At 36.5% G+C, this 21,285-nt stretch overlaps 2 protein-coding genes across 3 annotated transcripts; both read left to right on the forward strand.

The window, feature by feature from the left end:
* The first annotated feature begins 4,235 nt into the window (after window positions 1-4,235).
* On the forward strand, window positions 4,236-7,008 carry LOC122040093 (metal transporter Nramp5-like). Its single transcript, XM_042599453.1, has 13 exons — window positions 4,236-4,385; window positions 4,482-4,560; window positions 4,647-4,687; window positions 4,769-4,847; window positions 4,935-5,039; window positions 5,106-5,215; window positions 5,292-5,473; window positions 5,554-5,623; window positions 5,692-5,865; window positions 5,968-6,072; window positions 6,154-6,285; window positions 6,394-6,489; window positions 6,569-7,008. The coding sequence occupies exons 1-13, from the start codon at window positions 4,245-4,247 to the stop codon at window positions 6,896-6,898; spliced, it is 1,644 nt and encodes a 547-aa protein (XP_042455387.1). The 5' UTR covers window positions 4,236-4,244; the 3' UTR covers window positions 6,899-7,008.
* Window positions 7,009-7,331: 323 nt separating this feature from the next.
* On the forward strand, window positions 7,332-19,383 carry LOC122042458 (ubiquitin-like domain-containing CTD phosphatase). 2 transcript variants are annotated; one of them, XM_042602591.1, is made up of 6 exons: window positions 7,332-7,668; window positions 16,049-16,215; window positions 18,315-18,429; window positions 18,515-18,578; window positions 18,737-18,902; window positions 18,996-19,383. In XM_042602591.1, exons 1-6 carry the CDS (start codon window positions 7,338-7,340, stop codon window positions 19,239-19,241), a joined length of 1,089 nt encoding a protein of 362 aa, XP_042458525.1. In that variant the 5' UTR covers window positions 7,332-7,337; the 3' UTR covers window positions 19,242-19,383. The 2 variants fall into 2 exon arrangements, with proteins under 2 accessions (XP_042458525.1, XP_042458526.1); XM_042602592.1 differs by having other exon boundaries at window positions 7,332-7,648; window positions 16,071-16,215.
* The last annotated feature ends 1,902 nt before the right edge of the window (window positions 19,384-21,285 follow it).

Consider the following 21,285-nt stretch of genomic DNA (forward strand, 5'->3'; position numbering starts at 1 on the left):
GACCCCGTTACCCTATCGTTCATCATGTTTATTGATGCTACAATAAATTTTCTAAAATTGTAATAGAACTAATTACGCTAATACAGTAATCTATAATTGCACCAATAAATGACGAGCATGCAATAAACGTTAATAACAGTAAGGGTTAAGAAATTGTGTATCTCCGGTCGAAGCGTCGGACGTGCCGACTGTCTTTAGAGAATTTATTGCCGCCCACGGTGCAGAGGCTCTCCGGTAAAATCCTCCCAAGATCCGACAACCGCTCGCATCGCTCGTAGGTTCACTCCAAAATGAGCACCGCACTCGGACTCAACCTCAGATCGCGAACCAAGCCTCAGAACAACTCGAAAAGAAGGAAGAAGGAATGCTTTGCTTTATAGAGTGAGTTGAGAAGGAAGTAAGGAAGTGTATTTATACACTTGAAGCAGTGCAGAGGAAGAGACGCACACTTTGCTTATGCTTTTCACATCCTCACGCGACGCGGACAGAACCGAAGCGCTGCTTCGCTTCCTCACGCGGACCAAACCAGGTGTGAACTAAACCGGCTAACAAAAACGAACCGGGTGAACCAAACCGGACTGGCAAAAACGAACCGAGCCGCCCGTAAGCGCGAGGGCCACGAGCTGGGGATTTGCACCCCCCCTGCACGCGATGATCGCGTGCGTCGCGCCTGGTTTATGGATTTCCGGTTCGAACCCCCTGAAACCACCTGATTTGGGCTTAGCCCGATCATGTGTGTAGGTCCTCCTTAACTTGACTAAGCTAGCATGGAAGTCTTCCATATATAAAGGCTTCTAAGCTTCTTTAGCTTAGCAATGTGGGACTAAAGGCAGGTCGTGCCAGGCAAGTTCCTCTTGAGAAAGCCTCGCTATCCTATCCGAGATCAGTTGGTATCAGAGCTGGCAAATTTCGATTGAGTAAGTCGAGCATCATATCTAATGGAAGGTCGTTTGTCGTAATCATGGTCGTGCCAAGCAGGTTCCTGCTGAGGAAGCCTCGCACCATTGTCATAGCACCCAGGATGAGATTAAGGATTTACATAGGCAAGTCGTAGATTTAACTTAACGTCTAGCGACGTGAAATATTAAAAAAGGTAGATCCGCTACCTTAGCGCCCCCCTAGTGTCGGCCCCACGGATATAGAGGGAAATTCATGCAGGTACACAGGCCATAGGCAACGTGAAATATTAAAGATCGTGAGGTACGTAGTCAAGAAGAACGACATGGAAACCTCGGATTTCAAGTTGATTTACCTAAATTTTTTGTCACATCACAGACAAAGAAATTTGTTGATTGGATCAACAAAGTGGAGCGGATCTTCAACTATAAGTATGTTCCGAATACGATGAAAGTGAAGCTGATTGTCACAAGACTCAAGGGTCGAGCATCGGCGTGATGGGAGCACTTGCAACACTCATGATACAAACAGGGAAAAATCAAAATCAAGGATTGAGAACACATGAAGAAAAAGATGAAAGATCACTTTCTTCCTTTTGGGTACACTCAAACTTCATTCCAAGGATGATTAAGTTTTTCCATAGAGAACGATATCTTAGACGCCCAAAATGACCTTGATGGATTTAAAGATGATTTAAAGGAAGAAGTTAACAAGGTACTTTATGATGGTAGCCTTGAGATTTTAATTATTTGTGAGAGTTTGTTGAATTCCAAGGATTCACTGGTAGAATCAGATAAATCTATTGGTGACACCTAAGATATTAATTGTCCTATGAAACAGTCCATTTTAAGCTCGGACTTATCAGTTGCACAGCAATAAGACAATGACCAAAATATGCTATAATTGAAGAGGAATTTCAATTTCAAATTGGAGATCATGATCGAAGTGACTAATGATCCAATTTATGACTAAGATAAGACTAAGATTATTAACGAGCTGGTATATGACGATTATGGAGTGGATGAAGTGTTTGATAATGATCCTTTATTCATTCCAGATTCATGTTCCGTCTAGCAAAATTAAATAATTCTGAGTCTTTTATCAAATTATTGTTGTATATCATATGAGGAAGAGGAAGACTTGATAAGATTCTTGCTAAACTTAGGGAGGGTCCACCGTCGCCGCTACCGAGTGTGGAACTCCAACACCGTCTTCTCAGGTGGTGGAGGAATCAGTTCCAAATCCTGTCGTTTGAGAGCACGGATCTAGGTTATCATATGGTTCTAACAATGTCATATTTGGAATCTATTGGATGAAAAATCCAAAACTTATGAAGATGGAGCAATGCAGTATATATTTCTTTTGAACAATATACTCTATATTGTCAATAAAGTGAAGGATTCAGATCTTGGGAAGCTTTTGGGAGACCACTGGATAAGAAAGCGCCGCAGCCAAATTCTGCAGTATGCCACATCCTCCCTTAGAACTTCCTAAACCAAAGTGTTGTCTTGTTTGAAGGGTGAAGGGATGGGGAGTGGTATCTCCCGCAGTGTCTCAATGGTCACTCTAAAGGAGAAGTTTAAAAGCTTCAACTTGTTATTTGAAGAAATTTATAGGGTTCAGATCACTTGGAAGGTTCCAGATTCTCAGCTCCAAGAAGAACTGAGAATTTCAATATTAGAGAAGGATAAATATCACGATGTTGTGCTTGGTGAATCGATGAGGATTCTTAAAGTACAACAGTTAGTGAATTTTGTCGATTTGGTACGAGATGCTCTTCTTCCTAGACTAATTATTTTTGGTAATTTTTTATATATATTCAAGGGGTTTTTGGTATTTTAGATACTTTCAGTAATTTTTATTTTTTATATTATTTTGAATTATGAGTTTATTTAATAATTTTTTATTTCTTTTAGATTTTTTTTTTCTTTACAAGTTAGGAATTGCAGTCCATATATTAAATTTTTTTTTTTTAGATTTTTTTGTTTGAAAATTAATTCTCAAATATTAAATAATTTTCTTCTTCAAATAAATCTAAAAGGCAATGATTATCTCTTTCTTGTTTTTTCTCAAACCCCCTTTTCATTAGCCCATAGGATAATCGTTGTGTTATCTGGTGTCATTATACTTGCAGTAGGGATCCTCTAGTCCGTAATTTACGAATCAGAGGATGACCCCTACATGAGGACCCTTGATTTGGATGAACTCCATTTTTAAATAGGTAGGGTCCATCCAAATCAAGGATCTAAACAAATGGACCACCCTCTAAACAAATTGCGGACCAGAGGATCCGTCTCCTTATACTTGTAATCACTCAAAATTTTTATTATAATTTTTTTTAAAAAAAAATTACCCATTTTTATAAATTGACAACATGATGACCTAATCTAAACCAAACTAACCCCTAATATATTTTCCTAAAAGACTAAGCAATCTTTTAGTTTATTCAATAAAAATTCTAATTAATATTTTTTTAAATTTTATCCTAATAAAACTCTAATTATTCTTAAAATTAAAGAGTGAGAAGGGATGATTCTTCTTGTTAGCATTCCAACTTTTAGATATTGCAATTCACAGATGACACCATTATTGTTTCTAAGCTAATTCTTATTTAGTCAAAAATTTACGAACAATTAATATTTATGGTTTTTACGTACCATTTGTAGACATAATTTGATTTGAAGATCAACTCGACTAATAAGTAGGGAAGAAGCTTTGGATTAACTATTTCAAAGGAAGCTTAATTTGTAATAAGAGCTAGGTTGGAGCGAAGCTTCATATATCTGATGATATTGGAATGCCATTCCTTCACAGCATTTGTACTTCTGTTGTGGTTGGTAGCATCAAGCTTTCACTCTTTCTACATCCATTCAGTTTATTGATTTCGTACAGCATCTCACTTAGTTTGCCTTTTGGCCTAAAGTTATCGAGCTCCCCTTGCTACATATTCTTTTTTTTTTCTCTCTTACAATAACAATGGGACAACCAACAGAATGGCAAGGTACTGATTCCCAGCTTGTTTCACTGTTATTTTATAATCCAACCAACCACTTCTGGCATTGCTAGGCCATGCCAGCACCTAAATCACAATCTAATGGCCGAATACGTACCTTTGATTATTTTGAGTATGATTATTATATATATTTGGCAAGCTGCCAACTGCTCTCTCCCAACCTAATATTTGACTTCAGATAGCACTGCACTGCCCTGCAACGTCTCATAGCACTCCAAATGGGAGGGAAACAAGATAGTTCTGGCCATATGGTTATTTTAATCAGCCGGACGAGGTCTATAAATCAGCTTGCAGAAGGTGGCTTACTGGTATTGGAAGGCATTGGTCAGTATCCATGGAAGCAGCGAGGGAGATCACAAGAGAGAGTGCTCGTGAAAGAGGTAGTAACAGAGTTGCATGTGTTCAAGAAGAGGATGGTGAAAACATCGACGTGGAGAGGCCATGCAAGCAAGTTGATGAGCAGCAGCAACACCAGGTCACATACATATCGACTTATGAATGAATTCTTTCTTCGATCGTGTTCACTCTCTGTCTTATGAAATGAATTATTCCTTCTTCTTCATGAGTACAGAAATCTGGATGGAAGAAGTTCCTTGCTCACGTTGGACCCGGATTCCTGGTGTCGATGGCTTACCTTGATCCGGGGAATTGTATGACAAACCTCCTTCTGTTCCTAAATCTTGTGTGGTTCGTTGTTGAAAGTTTCATGTGAATTTTACGTGGATTTTTTTGGCAGTGGAAACCGATCTACAAGCAGGAGCTAATCACAAGTACGAGGTAGATAATCATGACTTCGTTTCTTTTACATGTTGTATCTCACTCAGTTGATTGATTCTGATACCAAAATTATGGAAACAGCTCTTGTGGGTGATACTGATTGGTCTCGTTTTTGCACTGATTATACAATCATTATCGGCGAATCTCGGTGTGTCTACAGGTATATGGTAACTTTCAAGAACAGATTGAAGCTTATTAGTTATTCAAACTTTGGTTTACTAATTCTTGTCTATGATAATTACAAAAGGAAAGCACCTTGCGGAGCTGTGCAAATCAGAATACCCCAAGTACGTTAAGTACTGTCTTTGGGTGCTGGCAGAGTTAGCAGTGATTGCTGCTGATATACCTGAAGGTTCTTCCTCCAGTTTAATTCTTCTTTAATGATGTTTAACTAATTAATGGTTTCTTTTTAATGCAGTGATAGGAACTGCCTTTGCGCTCAACATCTTGTTCCATATCCCACTGTGGGCAGGTGTGCTTATCACAGGCCTGAGCACTCTGATGCTCCTTGGCCTTCAGAGATATGGAGTAATTTTGAAACTCAAAACTAAATTTATAATCTTTCTGAAGATTTTTTTTGTCAAACCTGACTAATAGCTTGCAGGTCCGGAAGCTTGAGCTTCTAATAGCAGTGCTGGTGTTAATCTTGGCCGCCTGCTACTTTGGAGAGATGAGCTATGTAAAACCCCCAGCTGCTGAGGTGATGAAGGGGCTCTTTGTGCCTAGGCTCGGCGGCAACAGTGCTACCAGTGATGCGATAGCGCTCCTGGGCGCCCTCGTCATGCCGTAAGTAGTCGATCCATCTCGGAATGTTTCCGGCATTGGATTTCACTGGAGAAGGATACATATCTTCTTGATTCATGTAGGCACAATCTGTTCCTGCATTCGGCTTTGGTGCTCTCAAGGAAGACTCCCCCCTCTGTCAAAGGCGTCAATGTAGGAAATATACTGTTTAAGGCGTGGCGACACCAATTAGGCTCTTATGTTTCGTCTCCCTCCTGTAGGATGCATGCAGATTCTTCTTCCTCGAGAGCGGTTTCGCGCTGTTTGTTGCATTGCTGATCAACATTGCTGTGGTCTCTGTCTCTGGGACTGTCTGTGCTGCTGATAACCTCTCTGCTGATGATGCTGATAGATGCGATGATTTAACTCTCAATTCAGCATCATTCTTGCTCAAGGTCTTTTGTTGTCCCATAAAATTAGTTCTAAATTTTTTCAAGATCACAGGAGGATCACACTAACCATGTGCTGCTACTTGAACATCTGTACTCTGTACTCAGAATGTCCTGGGGAAATCTAGCTCAATAGTCTACGGGATTGCATTGCTGGCCTCCGGACAAAGCTCTACAATAACAGGCACATACGCCGGCCAATATATCATGCAGGTATAAGCACTTGGATGGCCAAGATCAATGCCTACTTAAAGCGATTTTGTTTCTCATCCACCTTCAACACTGTAAATGCAGGGTTTCTTAGACATCAAGATGAGGATGTGGGTTCAGAACCTGATGACTAGATGCATCGCGATCGGTCCAAGCCTCATCGTCGCGATTATAGGAGGCTCTGCTGGAGCAGGAAGGCTTATAATTATCGCATCGGTACCAAATAAAAAAAAAACTCTTCTTTTCCATTTCTGCATATCAAGCTCATCTGAAACCGAATGATCATCAAATGTGACCGATGTGACCGACTGTCAAATACTGCAGATGATACTTTCCTTTGAGCTGCCTTTTGCTCTCATCCCTCTGCTCAAGTTCAGCAGCAGCAGCACGAAGATGGGGCCTCACAAGAACTCAATTTATGTGAGTCTATCTGAAGATAACACATAGATCGAACATTAAACTATAATCCAATATTCTAAAAGTGAAACTCATAACGCAGGTGATCGTGGTCTCGTGGATCCTCGGTTTTGGAATCATAGGAATCAACATCTACTTCCTGAGCACAAGCTTCGTGGGATGGCTCATCCATAGCAGCCTTCCGAAGGCTGCCACAGTCTTCGTTGGCATCGTCGTGTTCCCTTTCATGGTGGCCTACGTCCTGGCCGTCATCTACTTGACGATCCGAAGGGATACGGCGGTGACATTTGTGGACAAGCCCGATGCGTCCCAGGTAGAGATGGAGAGTGGAGTGCGTAGTTCGGATGGCAATAAGGGCACTGAAGTGGTTCCGTACAGGGATGACCTCGCCGATATCCCTCTTCCTGACTAATGTTCGTCAGAGTCTCCGTGAAATGTGTTGTCCAGCAGTGACTGAATAAGTGTGGGATGAATGCGAATGGTTGGCTAATCTCCTTGAGCGCTTGTTTATAAGTTTAACTTTTTTTTAATCAAATTCATCCTTATAAATGAAATTAAATTAAATTAAATTAATATGAATAATTTAATATTATACAAATTTATAAATTATTAATTTTTGCATTTAAATAATATTTATAAAAACTAATAAATAAATTTAGTTACAAATTATTCATAAAGATTAACATAATATTTAAATATATATATATATTCTGTATTATTGAATGATTATAAGAAATTTGGGTTTCGTCAAAATCCTGCTTTTTGTTTCCGTTCGCTAGACACGCGGAAGACACGTGACAAAGACCTAGTATAAGTAATCGGAGGGATGAAGCCCGATCGAGAGATTGACCATGGCGTCCTCCTCCTCCTCCTCCGCAGTTGAGGCGGCGACGAGCTCTGCCGCCGGAATGGAGGGAGGCGAGTTGTCCTTGGCGACGGAGGAGATTACGCTGGCGGTGAAGTGGAGTGGGAAGGAGTATACCGTGAGGGTGTGCGGCGACGATAGCGTGGCGGAGCTCAAGCGCCGCATCTGCGAGGTGACCACCGTCCTGCCCAAGCGCCAAAAGCTCCTGTACCCCAAGCTCGCCGCCAAGCTTGGCGATGACTCCCTCCTCATCTCACAGCTCAACCTCAAACCCGGCGTCAAGATGACCATGATAGGGTTCGTCCTCCTTCTCATAGGTCATGTCGGTAAATAGTATGAATTAAACTATCTTTATATATAATCCTGGATATGCTTGTTAGCTTGTGGAGCCTTTCTTTACCACAATGAATCAATAGTAGAGTTTTCCGGAGCATGGAAATTATGTAATGCGCAAGATGACTTTCCAAACTTCCTATATGCATTTGATATTATAGCAATTGCCAAGGAATAGCATGAGAAGCAAAACAGATACAATTGATAAAATTTGAAATTTGTAATTTTTCCAGGACAACATGATACCCGGTTAATCTGCAACATTCAAGAGGTCAAACTGTAGATGATTGTAAATTTCTCATTGTTTAAACTAAGTTAAAGTTCTCAAACAAAGGAACAATTGAGTGGGAACGAAGGCTGATCAACTTTAGAAATTCCAATCAATTCATAGCAATTCTACAATGAAAAGTTTGAACTTCTGAAACTAATTTTGGGAACGAAAATAGTACTTGCTAACGTGGAGAACTAAACTAAGGGCTATTAGATAGTTTATGTAGGAACTTTAGTCTCTGTCAGAACAAGCCCATGAAAATGTAGTCAGATCTTAAAAGGCATAAAGATATTATTCTCCATTTGTGAATTAAAAAATAAAGGGGTAAGGACTGATAGCAGTAGAAGATGATGAGTAATTTCTTCAAAGGAAGATGGTGAGTTAACCTTGCTCTAATGCATTCCACAACCACAAACTGATTTAACTAAAGCTATAAATTGTAACCCCGCCTCGACTCATCTTGAGTGAATTTCCTGTGACTCGGCCAAATCTAACTAACTCAACTAAATTTGAGTCAGTAAATTATACTAAATCCAAAATAAATAGCCCAACTCTACCCAACTTGACCAAACTCTTCCCACTCGATATTGTTTAATTGTTTCCCGAACTAAGGTCAAAGCTAGACTCAAAGGCTAGTAGACTTTTGTATTTGTTATAATTTGAACCATAACAGGTGGTTCAACCAAGAAGAAGAGTGTGGTATATCATAGTCTATATTACACGTAGATCTGTTGTTCATGCCTATCATATGCTAGGGATAACAAAAATAGATGGCAAGGAGAACATTTCGCTGAGAGGAGATTGTATGAAGTAGATTGCATGGAGCAGTCTGGATGGAGAAGATCATCACAGTTTTGATACCATATTGATTAGGGAAAAAGTATTGGGTATCCCCTAGTTGTCATTTTACATGTACATCTATAGAAGTTATATATGTACAACTAAGTTCCTACCTATTTACACTTAAGTCAGTAAAATTCATATTGACCTCACTTGATCTTGACAAGAGTTTAAACAATGATGGTAATTGGGTTGGTTTACACAACCATTTAGAACCTAAATAATGGCTTTACCAAAGGGCACATCTGATATTTGGTAATTACACAAGTACACGTCGCACTTTTAGATTTACCAAGAGATACTCTTTGTCCAAAAATACTCATATAATCATCCAAATGCTTCTAAAACTTTTCAAAACTATTTTAATACCTTGTAGTAGTCAAAATCAATAAGATTATGAATTAATTTCTAAGAGCATGCTGAATCCAGTGGTCACTTTATTTTGTCATTTTGGCCACTAAAAGGTGGTTTTGACCAAAACACCTTAATAGCGTTTTAGTGGTAAAAAAATTAAGAGCATGAATAGTTTTATTATAGCATCATGGATGTAATTGTGGTAGAATATTGAATTAAAAAAAAACAAAAGTATGAATGAACTTGTAGAATCATCAGAAATGCAATAATGCTCTTATATTACTATTTTCACCACTGAAAAAATGATTAAGGTGATTTGGTCATATCAAAACCAAATGACCTTGATGACTTTCATATACATAATATATTAATGATATTATAATGGTCAAAATTAATATAAGGCCACTATTTTATTCATGATGCCCGCACAAGTCCATTCATGCCCTTACTTTCTTTTTTATTTAACTACTCAAAGGCTATCATGGTGATTTAGCCAAAATACCTTAATGGTCCAGCAATGGTCCAATGGCAAAATTGATAATATGAGACTATCATTGTGTCTATGGGTCTTAAGAGACCATTCGTGCATTTGCTTTTTTGTTTGGATCACTGAAAGACATCAATATGATTTGGTCAAAATTTCTTAATAGTCTTTTAGTGGTCAAAATTATAAAATATAACCATCATTGGATTCGTCATGCTCTCGGAAATTAATTCATGTTATTTGTTCATTTTCACCACTTGAAGGTCATTGACATGGTGAGGACACTTAGGACCATGTGGCATGGCCATGTCAAAGGTCAAGCTGAGCTGGAAGTTAAAGTCAAGATGAACTCGGGCCAATTCAAACTGACTCAGGTCAAGACAAGACCGAGCTCATAGTCGTTTAGACCGAGTTTGAGTAAGATTAAACCAAGCTTCAACCAAATAAGTTTCAAAAGAAGACCTTAAATCAATTAAGCCCAAGTAGCATCCTAATGTGGTTGGCCCAAATTAGGACTCAAATTGGCGGTTGTTGAAGTGTCGATCACACCATGGGATGCGATAGTTAAAGCACCGATCATACAAAGATGCGTCTCTTGATAATGAAAGGAAGAGTTGCGTCCTTCGAGAAATAGGGTCACTCGTTCACTTCTATTTAAAGGTAACCGGTTACAGCATCAAGGCAAGCAATCTAATAACTTTCTACTCTTTTTAGTTTTTTCCACCTTTTCTCAAAGGTTTAACTTGAGCATCGAAGTGGCTAAGCCGAGTCTCTACTTGGCTATCCTCTTAACGTTCTTCTCGAATCTTTTCAGACCCTTGCCCGAAAGATCTCCTAATTACTCAATCTATTGAAGCTCGACATGTCTATTGAAGCCTGACCTGAAGGAAGCCGACTTGATTAAAGTCTGGCCCGATAGAAGATTGAATTGAAGAAAACCTACTTAATTTCTATCTAGCCGGTCAAAATTACTTGATCGTGGTTACTTTGACCAAGTCATTCCATCCTTTGATCTCGGACTAGATCAGTCATCAAAATATTTTTAAAAGTTTTAAGGTGCTTAAGAATCATAGGGGTATTTTAGGACTGAGTTGCATCCTTTACTAAAACCATATGTTAAGTGTGTGCCCTTTCATAACATGCCCCTTAAACAATGATTTCCAACCCAAGTTTGATAATATGTACTAATGGTTTGATGAGCTTTAATGATGCTATAGTGAACACCAATATATGGTTAAGTCAAGGTTCAATGATTATCAATTGAATTTTGGTTGTGATTAAGTTAAACAGAGCTGAAGTCATATAGTGGAAGGGAGTTCCACAAATCATCATCTTCTTCAAGATGTGTTAGTTCCAACTATATATGTTGGCCACATGCGAGGCTATATCCATAGAATTATTCAAATAAATTAATTGTTTTTTATTACATTGACTAAAATTTTATTTTGTCTCGCCTTACCCCATAGACTCTCCAATAGTTGATCCAACTCATCTACTTATGTAACTGATCAATTGCCTTTTAACATATCTATTCCTTCTCAACTTAATTTTCTTCTCTCATTTTACATTAACTTGCTTTTGAATATTAGGAGGCGTTTGGTTAAATGATGGGAATGACTATAGGTATGAGTTTGATAGTAAGGTGTAATGGGAATGGGAATGGAAATGAAACTCACCTAGTTATATGGGTTTGATTGATTCCCATAAATCTAGAAATTATTCCCAAATTGTCATTCGCAAACCCACAATCCAAGCACCATCTTTTACTATCATTCCATTCCCTCATTCCCAAACTCATCAACCAAACACCCCCTTAGGGTTTTTTATTTATCTTTTCTGATGACCATAAATATCACCTTTTAGCATTCTCATTTTTGTTGTTTTATTGTTTTTTCTTTTGCATCGCATCCTAATAACTAACATTTTAAACAGCAATCTATATGTACTTGAATAGGCATTTTAAACAGTGGACCGCATCACATATAGGACATGCAATTACTTTAAGTGATTCAAGCCCCCAGGCAGGCTACGCAATCATGCCGGGTTAGATAGGCTACTTGTGTGGTGAGAATGGAAAGATACCACTTTGGTTCATTTGATAAACAAGAGCTCAATAAGGACATTTATGGTGATTCTTTTGTATTAAAGAAGATTAATATGTAATTGTGAAACACTAAAATTAAGTTTTCATAACTTGTAAGTGTTAACCAAGTTTTAAGGTGATAAACATTGAAGCTATTAGTTATATGCATGTTTCTAATAAATATGTTTGATTCTATGTTGTATTATTGACATATAATTTCTTTGTGTGGAATTATGAATCTCATGGATTGATTAGTAAATATTCTTGGGTATATGTTAGTCATTTAGATCGATATAAATATTTTAATCATTTTTAATACATTCCTTGCATATATTGTTCTCCACATACTGCATATATACTATGCATTAGGTCAACTAGATATTTCCTAAAAATCTTGCTATAACCCTAACACTTCGATTAAAATATATTGTATCATGCCATAGTGTTACAAAAATCCTTTTTATCCTGAGGGGCTCATTACAATCTACAAAACCTCTTCTCTATTTCAACCTTTCATTCTCTATTCTATGAATAGAATTTTTATCAATATACCATGGTCATTGACTAGAAATTTATATAAACTAGTCTCTTCTTGGGTGAGTGGGTAAATACAACAACAAATAACAACAATCAAATCTTATCCTATTAAGTGGGGTCGGCTATATGAATCTTGTTACGTTATTGAGTTCTATCTCCTACTATATCATCATTTATATTTAAATAAATTTTATCTTATTTTATTATTACTAACCAAGTCTTTTTTTGGTTTTCCTCTTCCTCGTTTGATATGTGTTTGTCATAGTTTCACATCACCTAACTGGAGCATTTATTAGTTGTCTAAGTACATATCCGCACCATCTTAAATGTGTCTCTCAGAGTTTTCCCTCAATAGATGCAACTCTGACTTTCTCTCTAATGCTCTCATTTCTTATTTTGTCAATCCTCATATGTCCACAGATCCACCTTAACATCCTCATCTCTATAACTCTCATCTTTTGCTCATGTGCTCGAGTCATAGCCCAACATTCAGCTCCATATAACATAGCAGATCTAACTACGGTTTTATAGAACTTTCCTTTAAGTTTTAGAGGTATTTTTCGGTCACATAAAACACTCGACGTTCCCCTTTATTTCAACCATCCTGCTTGTATTCTATGTAAGATATCTCTCTCAATCCCTCCATCGTTTTGCAGAAATGATCCTAAATATTTAAAGCTCTCGGTTCCGAGCAACTCATCCTCTTTTATCTTAACAATTGTCTTATTACTTCTAATATTGCTAAACTTAAATTTCATATATTTTGTTTTTAATCTACTAAGCATAAAATCTTTCCTTTCTACTGTTTTCCGCCCAGATTCTTGTTTAGCATTTACTCCTTCACTTGTTTCATCTATCAAAATAATATCATCTGCAAACAACATGCACCACGGTACTATGTCTTGAATGTGCACATGAGTTCGTCCATAATTAGTGTAAAAAGATAGGGGCTTAGAGCTGATCCTTGATGGAACCCTATCTTTATTGGAAATGCTTCAGTTACTCCGCCTAAAGTCTTTATTCTTTGATGGAACCCTATCTTTATTGGAAATGCTTCACTTACTCCGCTTGAAGTCTTTTTGTTATATCCTTGTACATATCCTTAATTAGTTCAATATATTATGTTAACACCTTTCTTTTCTAGAATTCTCCATATAATTTCTCTTGAGATTTTATCATAAGCTTTTTCTAAGTCAATAAATATCACATATAGATCTTGGTTTTGCTCCCAATATTTTTCAATTAATTGTCTAAGAAAATATATAGTTTCTATTGTCGACCTTCTAGGCATGAACCTAAATTGATTTTTGGTCATTGTGTTTCTTTAATCTTTTTTCTATTACTTTTTTTTCAAAGTTTTATAGTATGACTCATTAGTTTAATACCCCTATAGTTTGCACAATTTGTTACGTCTCTCTTGTTCTTATATAAGGGAACTAGAATACTTATCCTCCATTGATCAGACATTTTTTTCATTTTTAATATCATGTTAAATAATTTTATAAGTCATTCAATACCTTGTTTCCCTAGGTACTTCCATACCTCTATCGGAATATCATCTGGTCTAATGGATTTTCTATTGTGCATCCCGTTTAAAGTTTGTTCTACTTCTGAAGTTTGAATTCTATGATAAAAATTGAAATTTTTATGCTCATTTAACCTACTTAAATTACTTAAGTTAAGTTGGTCACATGAATCTTCATTAAAAAATTAATGAAAATATCTCTTTCACGGCTCTTTTATTTCTCCATCGTTTACTAATACCCTATTACATTCATCTTTAATACATTTTATTTGGATAAGATCTCTTGTTTTCCTTTCTCTCACTTTAGTTATTTTACAAATGTCTCTTTTCCCTTCTTTTGTATCCAATTTTTGATATAATCATTCAAAAGTTTTATTCTTTGCTTCACTCATTACTTTCTTAGCTTCTTTCTTAACTATTGTATATTTTTTTAAGTTTTCCTCATTCTTGCAAATATATAATTCCTTATAAACTATTCATTTTTCCTTCACTTTCTCTTGTACTTTCTCATTCCACCATCAAGATTCCTTACTTAGTGGTGTATGTTCATTTGACTCACCGAGTACACTCTTAGCTACTATTTTTAACTTTGATACCATCTTATCTCATGTTGTATTAGAATCATCGTATAATTCACCTAATGCTTGTACTTCTATCTTCTCCTTGAATATATTTTGCTTTCTATCCTTTAACTTACACCACTTAATTCTAAGAGTTGTATATATTTTCTTTCTATTAATATTATATTTGAGGCGTATATCCAATACTATGTTAAGTAGTTGCAAACATAAAGAATCAAGAAAAAAAAAGAGATCCAAGACCTGCAAAAAGGTGCTACAAGAGTAAATGTTGATTCTTTCAAACAAAAAGTGATCCCACTTGAATCATGCTGTGGGGGATTAGTTATAAATGTTGGCATGTGAACCATATCAAACAAGAATAAACTAAACACTCAAGATTTCTTTTTTGAACCACAACTTAGTACAAATGAGGAATGTGGCGATTACATGAAATTTAATGGTGATTAAAAATTTGAAACTTCTGTATTATCAACATATCTTTTACCTATCAGTGTTTGTTTTAGAAACTCGCATCTTATCTGAATTTTGTTGTCGGTTCTGGCTTCAGATTATTATTTTTGTTTTATTTCTTTTGGTTAACATCTAAATAATTATACAATTTAAGTTTTTTAGGCATGCAAATAAGTCTTAAATAATTTTGTTAATTAATCAATGCGCATTTGCATATGTACCTATATACTGCTCGTGTATTATGTGGTGATTCTGTTGACAACAGCTTAATGTGCTTTCGAAGAGCATGATTCATGTCTATTGTATGCTACTTCTCTTGGAAGCTAGATGTATGCCCGTGACAGCAGTTTATAAATGCTACACTAGGTAACATTAGTTCATATCTTATTTGTGTTCAAAATTATTAGCAAGAAAAAGAACATTTGACCAATAAATACTGAGTTGACATTTCTAATCCAGGCTAGTTTAGACTGTTAGGACCAAAAGAATTCAGATATCTTCATAATAGTATGATATTGTCCACTTTGGGCCTAGCTCTCATGGTTTTATTTTTGAGTTCTACCCAAAAGGCCTCATACCAATGGAGAAATCCATGATCCTTTCTATATATTTTTAATGTGGGACTTTATTTGCAACCATTGCAACCCAACAATCCCCTCCTCAAATGAAGGACCACCCCCTCAAGCTTACCCGCTTGATGTCGTCTGATCCTTGACCCACCGATCTACTAGGACTTCATTGTCTAATCACAACTAGGGCTTCTATGCATGGTATTTGGTCGTCTTGATCCAGACATGGGAGCCCCTACTTCCTTCGTTAGATGTCAATATTCATATGGCTCGATTGGACCATGGCCCTTGTGCACAGTCGACGGTTAGTCCTTCTGGTAGTCCGGGCTCTAATACCAATTATTATGACCAAAAGAATTCAGACATCTCCATAATTGTATGATATTGTCCACTTTGGGCCTAAGTTCTCGTGATTTTAATTTTGGGCTCTACCCAAAAGCTTTCATACCAATGGAGATATCTTTCCCTTGTAAGTTAATGATCCTTTCCATGTATGGAGTTTTATTTGCAACCATTGCAACCCAACATAGACTTCAGATAATGTCATATGTTTCATTATGTTAGTCTTTGCTGTACTAATTTTATTAATTCTGTGTTTTATTTAAAATTCATGAGCTTTACTTTGGATTCACTGTAAGATGTATATCATAGTATATATAGAATCCTGCAGTTGTGCTGACACAACCTTACAGTACTATTGAAGATGAAATTATCGTGGACCAAGTGGATTCTCCAGAGATAATAGACGATTTTGAGCTTGGGCAAGATGAAGTCATAGACATAAAGGATAAATTTGTGAATAAGCAGAAATTGTTGCGAAGGATTTCTCATTATAAGGTTAGGTACATAATACTATTGCTTTGTTTTTTTTTTTTTGTTTGTTTTTGTAGCTGGAAAAGTGCACATAATTCGTACAAATATATGATCTGTTCACTATATTAAATTAAATTTAATAATTGATTGTTGCCAAGGATTTCTCACTATAAGGTTGGCCACTTCTTAATTAGGTACATATTTTTTGTTTTTGTAGCTGGAAAAGTGCACATAATTCCTACAATATGATCTGTTCACTATATTAAATTAAATTTGATAATTAATGATATTTCATAATCATTTTTCTTATATCTATTATTTTTGTTCTATTTTTTGCGAGGAAATCTAATTATGGAAGGTAATCATAAGTAACTAAAATCCAAGATGGAATCAGATGGAGAGAAGGAAAAATTAAATTAAATAATTTGAAGATTATAATAAAAGCATTGTAGTTATATTATTTTGCAAAACATCATTGACCAAGTTTAACTGATGCTAATGACAAGTATAAAGATTTATATAGAAAAATAGTTTATGTATTATTTGATTTGCAAGAGAAATTGTATCGAAAGGGCATACATGCATTCACCCTTTGTAATGTATTCACCTACGAGTTATAGAGAGCTTTGATGTGCTTTAGGAAGAATTATAATACTGATGCTAGTTCTTGCATTTTGCTTGCTCCAGCTATCTAATTGAATCCGATTCTTTTACTAGTACAATTATTTAACAAAATTGAAGAAGCAATTAGTTCTCATTAGTTAGCGATGCATCATAAAACCTCCAATAGTGGACCTAAATCCAGATGAAAAAGATTGAAGGTCATCTTGATTAAAGTAAAGCTTAATCCTGAGCATGCATCTTAATGCTAATAGTGGGATAAGATCATGCTGACAACCTTATAAATAGTTGGGAGCTTGATGATGATAATGATGACTTTATTGAGGTAGGCTGGGTACTCTAAGGGTATGTTTGGTTCAAGTCATCATATATAACCTTGGTTATGTGATTACCAGGTAATCACATAACCAAGGTTATGGGGAATAAAACATAACCAAATGTTGTTTGGTTCAACCTAGGTAATGCAACAAAAACTTGTTTGTTTGAAGGTTTTAATGAATACCCTAGTTTAACATTTTACCGTATTACCCTCAATTACAAAACCAACTATACATATTATTATTATTATTTATTTATTTATTTTTTAATGTTTTTTACTTTTCTTTTTCTGGTATATTTTTTTACTTTTTTATGCGTTTTTTTATTTTTTTAATGTTTTTATATTTTTATATTATTAATATTTATATTTTTTATTTTTTTACATTTTTAAATTTAAATTTTTATTTATTTATTTTATTTTTAATTTTTTTTAAAAAAAATTTTTAAATTTTTATAATTTTTTTTAAAAAAAATTAAAATTTTTTTTAAAAAAAAATTATTTTTAAAATTTATATTTTTTGTTTTTAAAATTATTTATTTTTTTAAAAAAATAAAATTTAAAATTTAAAATTTTTTAAAACATTTTTTTATTTTTTTACATTTTTTCATGTTTTTTCTTATCGGAGGGTATTTTTGATAAAAAAAATTCGTTAACCCCGGAATCAAGAAAAACCTTAGTTTTCTGAGGTTTTCCGATTCCGGGTTGCATTACCCTTTTCCTGACGTGTCGTGAATGGAACCTTACTTGGGAATCATCGAATACCTAAACCAAACAAGGTTTTTGTTGATAACCTTGGATGGATAACCAAGGTTATCAAGAATAACCCCGAACCAAACGCACCCTAATAGTTGTATAGAGTCTCAATAATCATTTTGTAAGACTCAAAACAAGTTGACAAGAGAAAAGCTTTTGAAGTTTATTTTGGTTGATAACTATCTTTTAATCTAGAATTTGGGATGATGAAGTTATGATCTACACCTGCGGTAAAATACCTCCTTAACTTTGTTGAGTCATTCTTTTTATGAATTAAATGCATTTATTAGGAATATTTTTGTCACATCTAGATTTATTTGTGAAGCCATTTTGTGCAGCTCTCATGAATAAAAAAATTATTACTTTTGAATACTATTTTGTCACCATATACTCATATGAGAAATTTTTCCGTGTTGATCACTTCTATCAGATCAAACTTTTGAATCCATGTCGCCAAGGAAAGAAGCTGCTTGTTTTAGATATTGATTATACTCTATTTGATCACAAGTCTGCCGCTGAAAATCCACATGAGTTGATGCGGCCTTGTAAGTTTTTCTTGTTCATCATTCATTGTAATTTTTTTTTGTTGTTCTTGTTAATTGGTGATCGTGAGATGAACTACATGTGCAGATCTTCATGAATTTCTCTCTGCAGTTTATGCGGAGTATGACATCATGATATGGTCAGCGACTGGGTGAGCTACCCTGCTTTTGCATTACATCATGCATTTCTTTCATTGCATAAAAATTATTACTCGTATAGCTTCCTTCTTTCGCCGATCCCACCTAGTGAGATAAGACTTGGTTGTTATTGGTTGCTATTATAGCTTCCTTCTTTCGATTCTTTCTACAGCATGAAATGGGTGGAGTTGAAGATGGGACAGCTTGGGGTTCTGAATAATCCCAACTACAAAATCACTGCTCTTTTGGATCACATGGCCATGATCACAGTGCAATCTGATTTTCGTGGGATGTTGGATTGCAAACCACTTGGCCTGATCTGGGCTCAATTTCCTGAGGTGTCACAATAAGATCATATTCTACTTAGCTCATTAGTTATACTAATCTCGCTAATTTTTAGTTTTGACTTGCTTTCCTGGTGGGACTTACAGTTTTATAGTTCAACAAATACAATAATGTTCGACGATCTACGAAGGAACTTTGTGATGAACCCACAGAACGGTCTCACCATCAAACCTTTTAGGAAAGCCCATCTGAATCGAAGCAATGATCAGGAGCTGTTGAGACTAACACAATACTTGCTGGCCATTGCGGAACTTCCCGATCTTAGCCAACTCGACCACAATATCTGGGAATTGTATGCCGAAGATGGTCCAAAAAGACGCAGGCACATATAGTCAAGTATGCTTATTCAACAGAGGCCTTTACTATTGTTTTGCAAAGTGCTTGTTTCGTATGCTTGTGATCACTTAGTACATTGTTAGTTCAACACAATTTGTAAGGGAATTCATACAAGTCACTCACTTATTTGTTTTCTCATTCTCAGTGCTATATTTATCAAATATGGAAAACTTACGTTCTGTTATACAAATCTTTCTGCAAGATTTGTATGACAGAACCAAGATAGCTTGTGTGAATGTTAATCTCACTTATTTTCAGTGTGATCAAATTGGTGATAGATTATCAAACATTGTTCTTTATCTGAGCGGACCCCTAGCAAAATTGAAGTGAAAGAAATTATGTTAATTGAGATGATTGAATTTTGAAGAACAAATTAAACATCCTTTATTTAATTGAGATTACATGTTTCATAGTACGATATTTACATGAATTAAATGTGTGTATGACTTTTAGGCTTTGTTTACTTGAGAGGAGGGAAAGATTTTAACGGTCAAAAACTTTTCCTTATTTACTTCAATAAAAATAATAGATTTTTTGTATTTACCTACGGGTAGATGGATTTAGAAATCCATCCTTTTTATTTAGTTAATAGACCAACTAACTTATAAATCTGATCAATTTTTGATCAGTTTTCTCCGGCTCAAATCGGAACATTGTCTTCGAAACTAAATTTCTCCTTAAATGCTTCATGTGGCTGTTCGGTCGGCTACCGCAGGTAGTGACTCCGTAGGTGGCAGCCCTGAGCAGGTGTGTGGTCGGCGACTCATGGTCGATGACCCGTGCGAGGCTGATCGGTCGGTGATAGTGGACTTATAGGCAGCAGCTCCACGCGGCTGTAATCAGCGACCCAGTAGGGTTGTTGTTGGTGTTCGTCCACGACGACTCTCCGAGTTCGCTCATGCGGTGATGGCCGCACGGCAGCTGTGCGTGGCTACAACCTCACGCTGGCCGAGCACTTTTATTTATAAAGTTTAAAAAATAACAAACATTAAATAATAGTTATAATAAAAAAAAATGTCAAATAATCTCAATAAAAAAAAAAAACTCTCCAACAATCAAACTATCAATCCAACAATAGGTCCCAATGATAACCAATGATTCAAATCATCGATTCATGATTACTTTTGGTCCTTAATTGAAAGGTTGGATTAGTTCTGATTGTTAGTGCAACCTTAGGTCAATGTTGACCTGATTGATCTGACTCGAATTGTATTTTGATGTTTGACGAGAATAGAAAAGTTCTATTCTGATGTTTGACGAGAGTAGAAAAGTTGTATTCTGATGTTTGACAGAATACAAACTTGGGAGATTGTGGGTGCAATCTTTGGTCAAGGTTGACCTGGTTGACCCGAAGTGAGTCGACCTGATTCGGAAAATCCTGGTGAGTGAAGCCAGGTGAAAGTCCTGGTGAGTGAAGCCAGGTGAAAGTCCTGGTGAGTGAAGCCAGACAAGGGAAAGTCCTGATGAGTGAAGCCAGGTGAAAGTCCTGGTGAGTGAAGCTAGGTAAGGGAAAGTCCTGGTGAGTGAAGTCAGGCAAGGGAAATCCAGATAGGTCAAGGTTGACCAGACATCTGGTGAAAAGTCCAAGTAGGGAGCTTGGCACGAGAAAAGTCCAAGTATGGAGACTTGGCAAGGAAAAGTCCAAGTATGGAAACTTGGCATGGAAAGTCGGAGAGGGCTTGGGAGCTCGTTCTCCGAACTGTGGTCAGAGAGGGCTCGGTAGTTCGTTCTCTGGACCGGATGGAGTCGGAGAGGGCTCGGTAGCTCGTTCTCCGGACTAGGTCAGAGAGGGCTCGGTAGCTCGTTCTCTGGACCGGACGAAGCCGGAGAGGGCTCGGTAGCTCGTTCTCCGGACTAGGTCAGAGAGGGCTCGGTAGCTCGTTCTCTGGACCGGACGAAGTCGGAGAGGGCTCGGTAGCTCGTTCTCCGGACTAGGTCAGAGAGGGCTCAGTAGCTCGTTCTCAGGACCAGGTAGGGTTTAGGGCTGGGAGCTCTAAACCTGGATCGATCTGGTGACCGATCCAGTGATACGCTGGTTGA

The sequence above is a fragment of the Zingiber officinale genome, chromosome 2A (assembly GCF_018446385.1).
Source record: "Zingiber officinale cultivar Zhangliang chromosome 2A, Zo_v1.1, whole genome shotgun sequence".
Lineage (NCBI taxonomy): Eukaryota > Viridiplantae > Streptophyta > Magnoliopsida > Zingiberales > Zingiberaceae > Zingiber > Zingiber officinale.

Bases quoted from the DNA above. Each gene is read 5' to 3' on its own strand.
- LOC122040093 (XM_042599453.1), top strand. From the start codon at position 4,245: ATGGAAGCAGCGAGGGAGATCACAAGAGAGAGTGCTCGTGAAAGAGGT. The intron at 4,848-4,934 runs GTATATGGTAAC...TAATTACAAAAG, and splicing joins GAATCTCGGTGTGTCTACAG to GAAAGCACCTTGCGGAGCTG. The intron at 5,624-5,691 runs GTAGGAAATATA...TCCCTCCTGTAG, and splicing joins CCTCTGTCAAAGGCGTCAAT to GATGCATGCAGATTCTTCTT.
- LOC122042458 (XM_042602591.1), top strand. From the start codon at position 7,338: ATGGCGTCCTCCTCCTCCTCCTCCGCAGTTGAGGCGGCGACGAGCTCT. The intron at 7,669-16,048 runs GTCATGTCGGTA...AGAATCCTGCAG, and splicing joins GTTCGTCCTCCTTCTCATAG to TTGTGCTGACACAACCTTAC. The intron at 18,579-18,736 runs GTGAGCTACCCT...TTCTTTCTACAG, and splicing joins ATGATATGGTCAGCGACTGG to CATGAAATGGGTGGAGTTGA.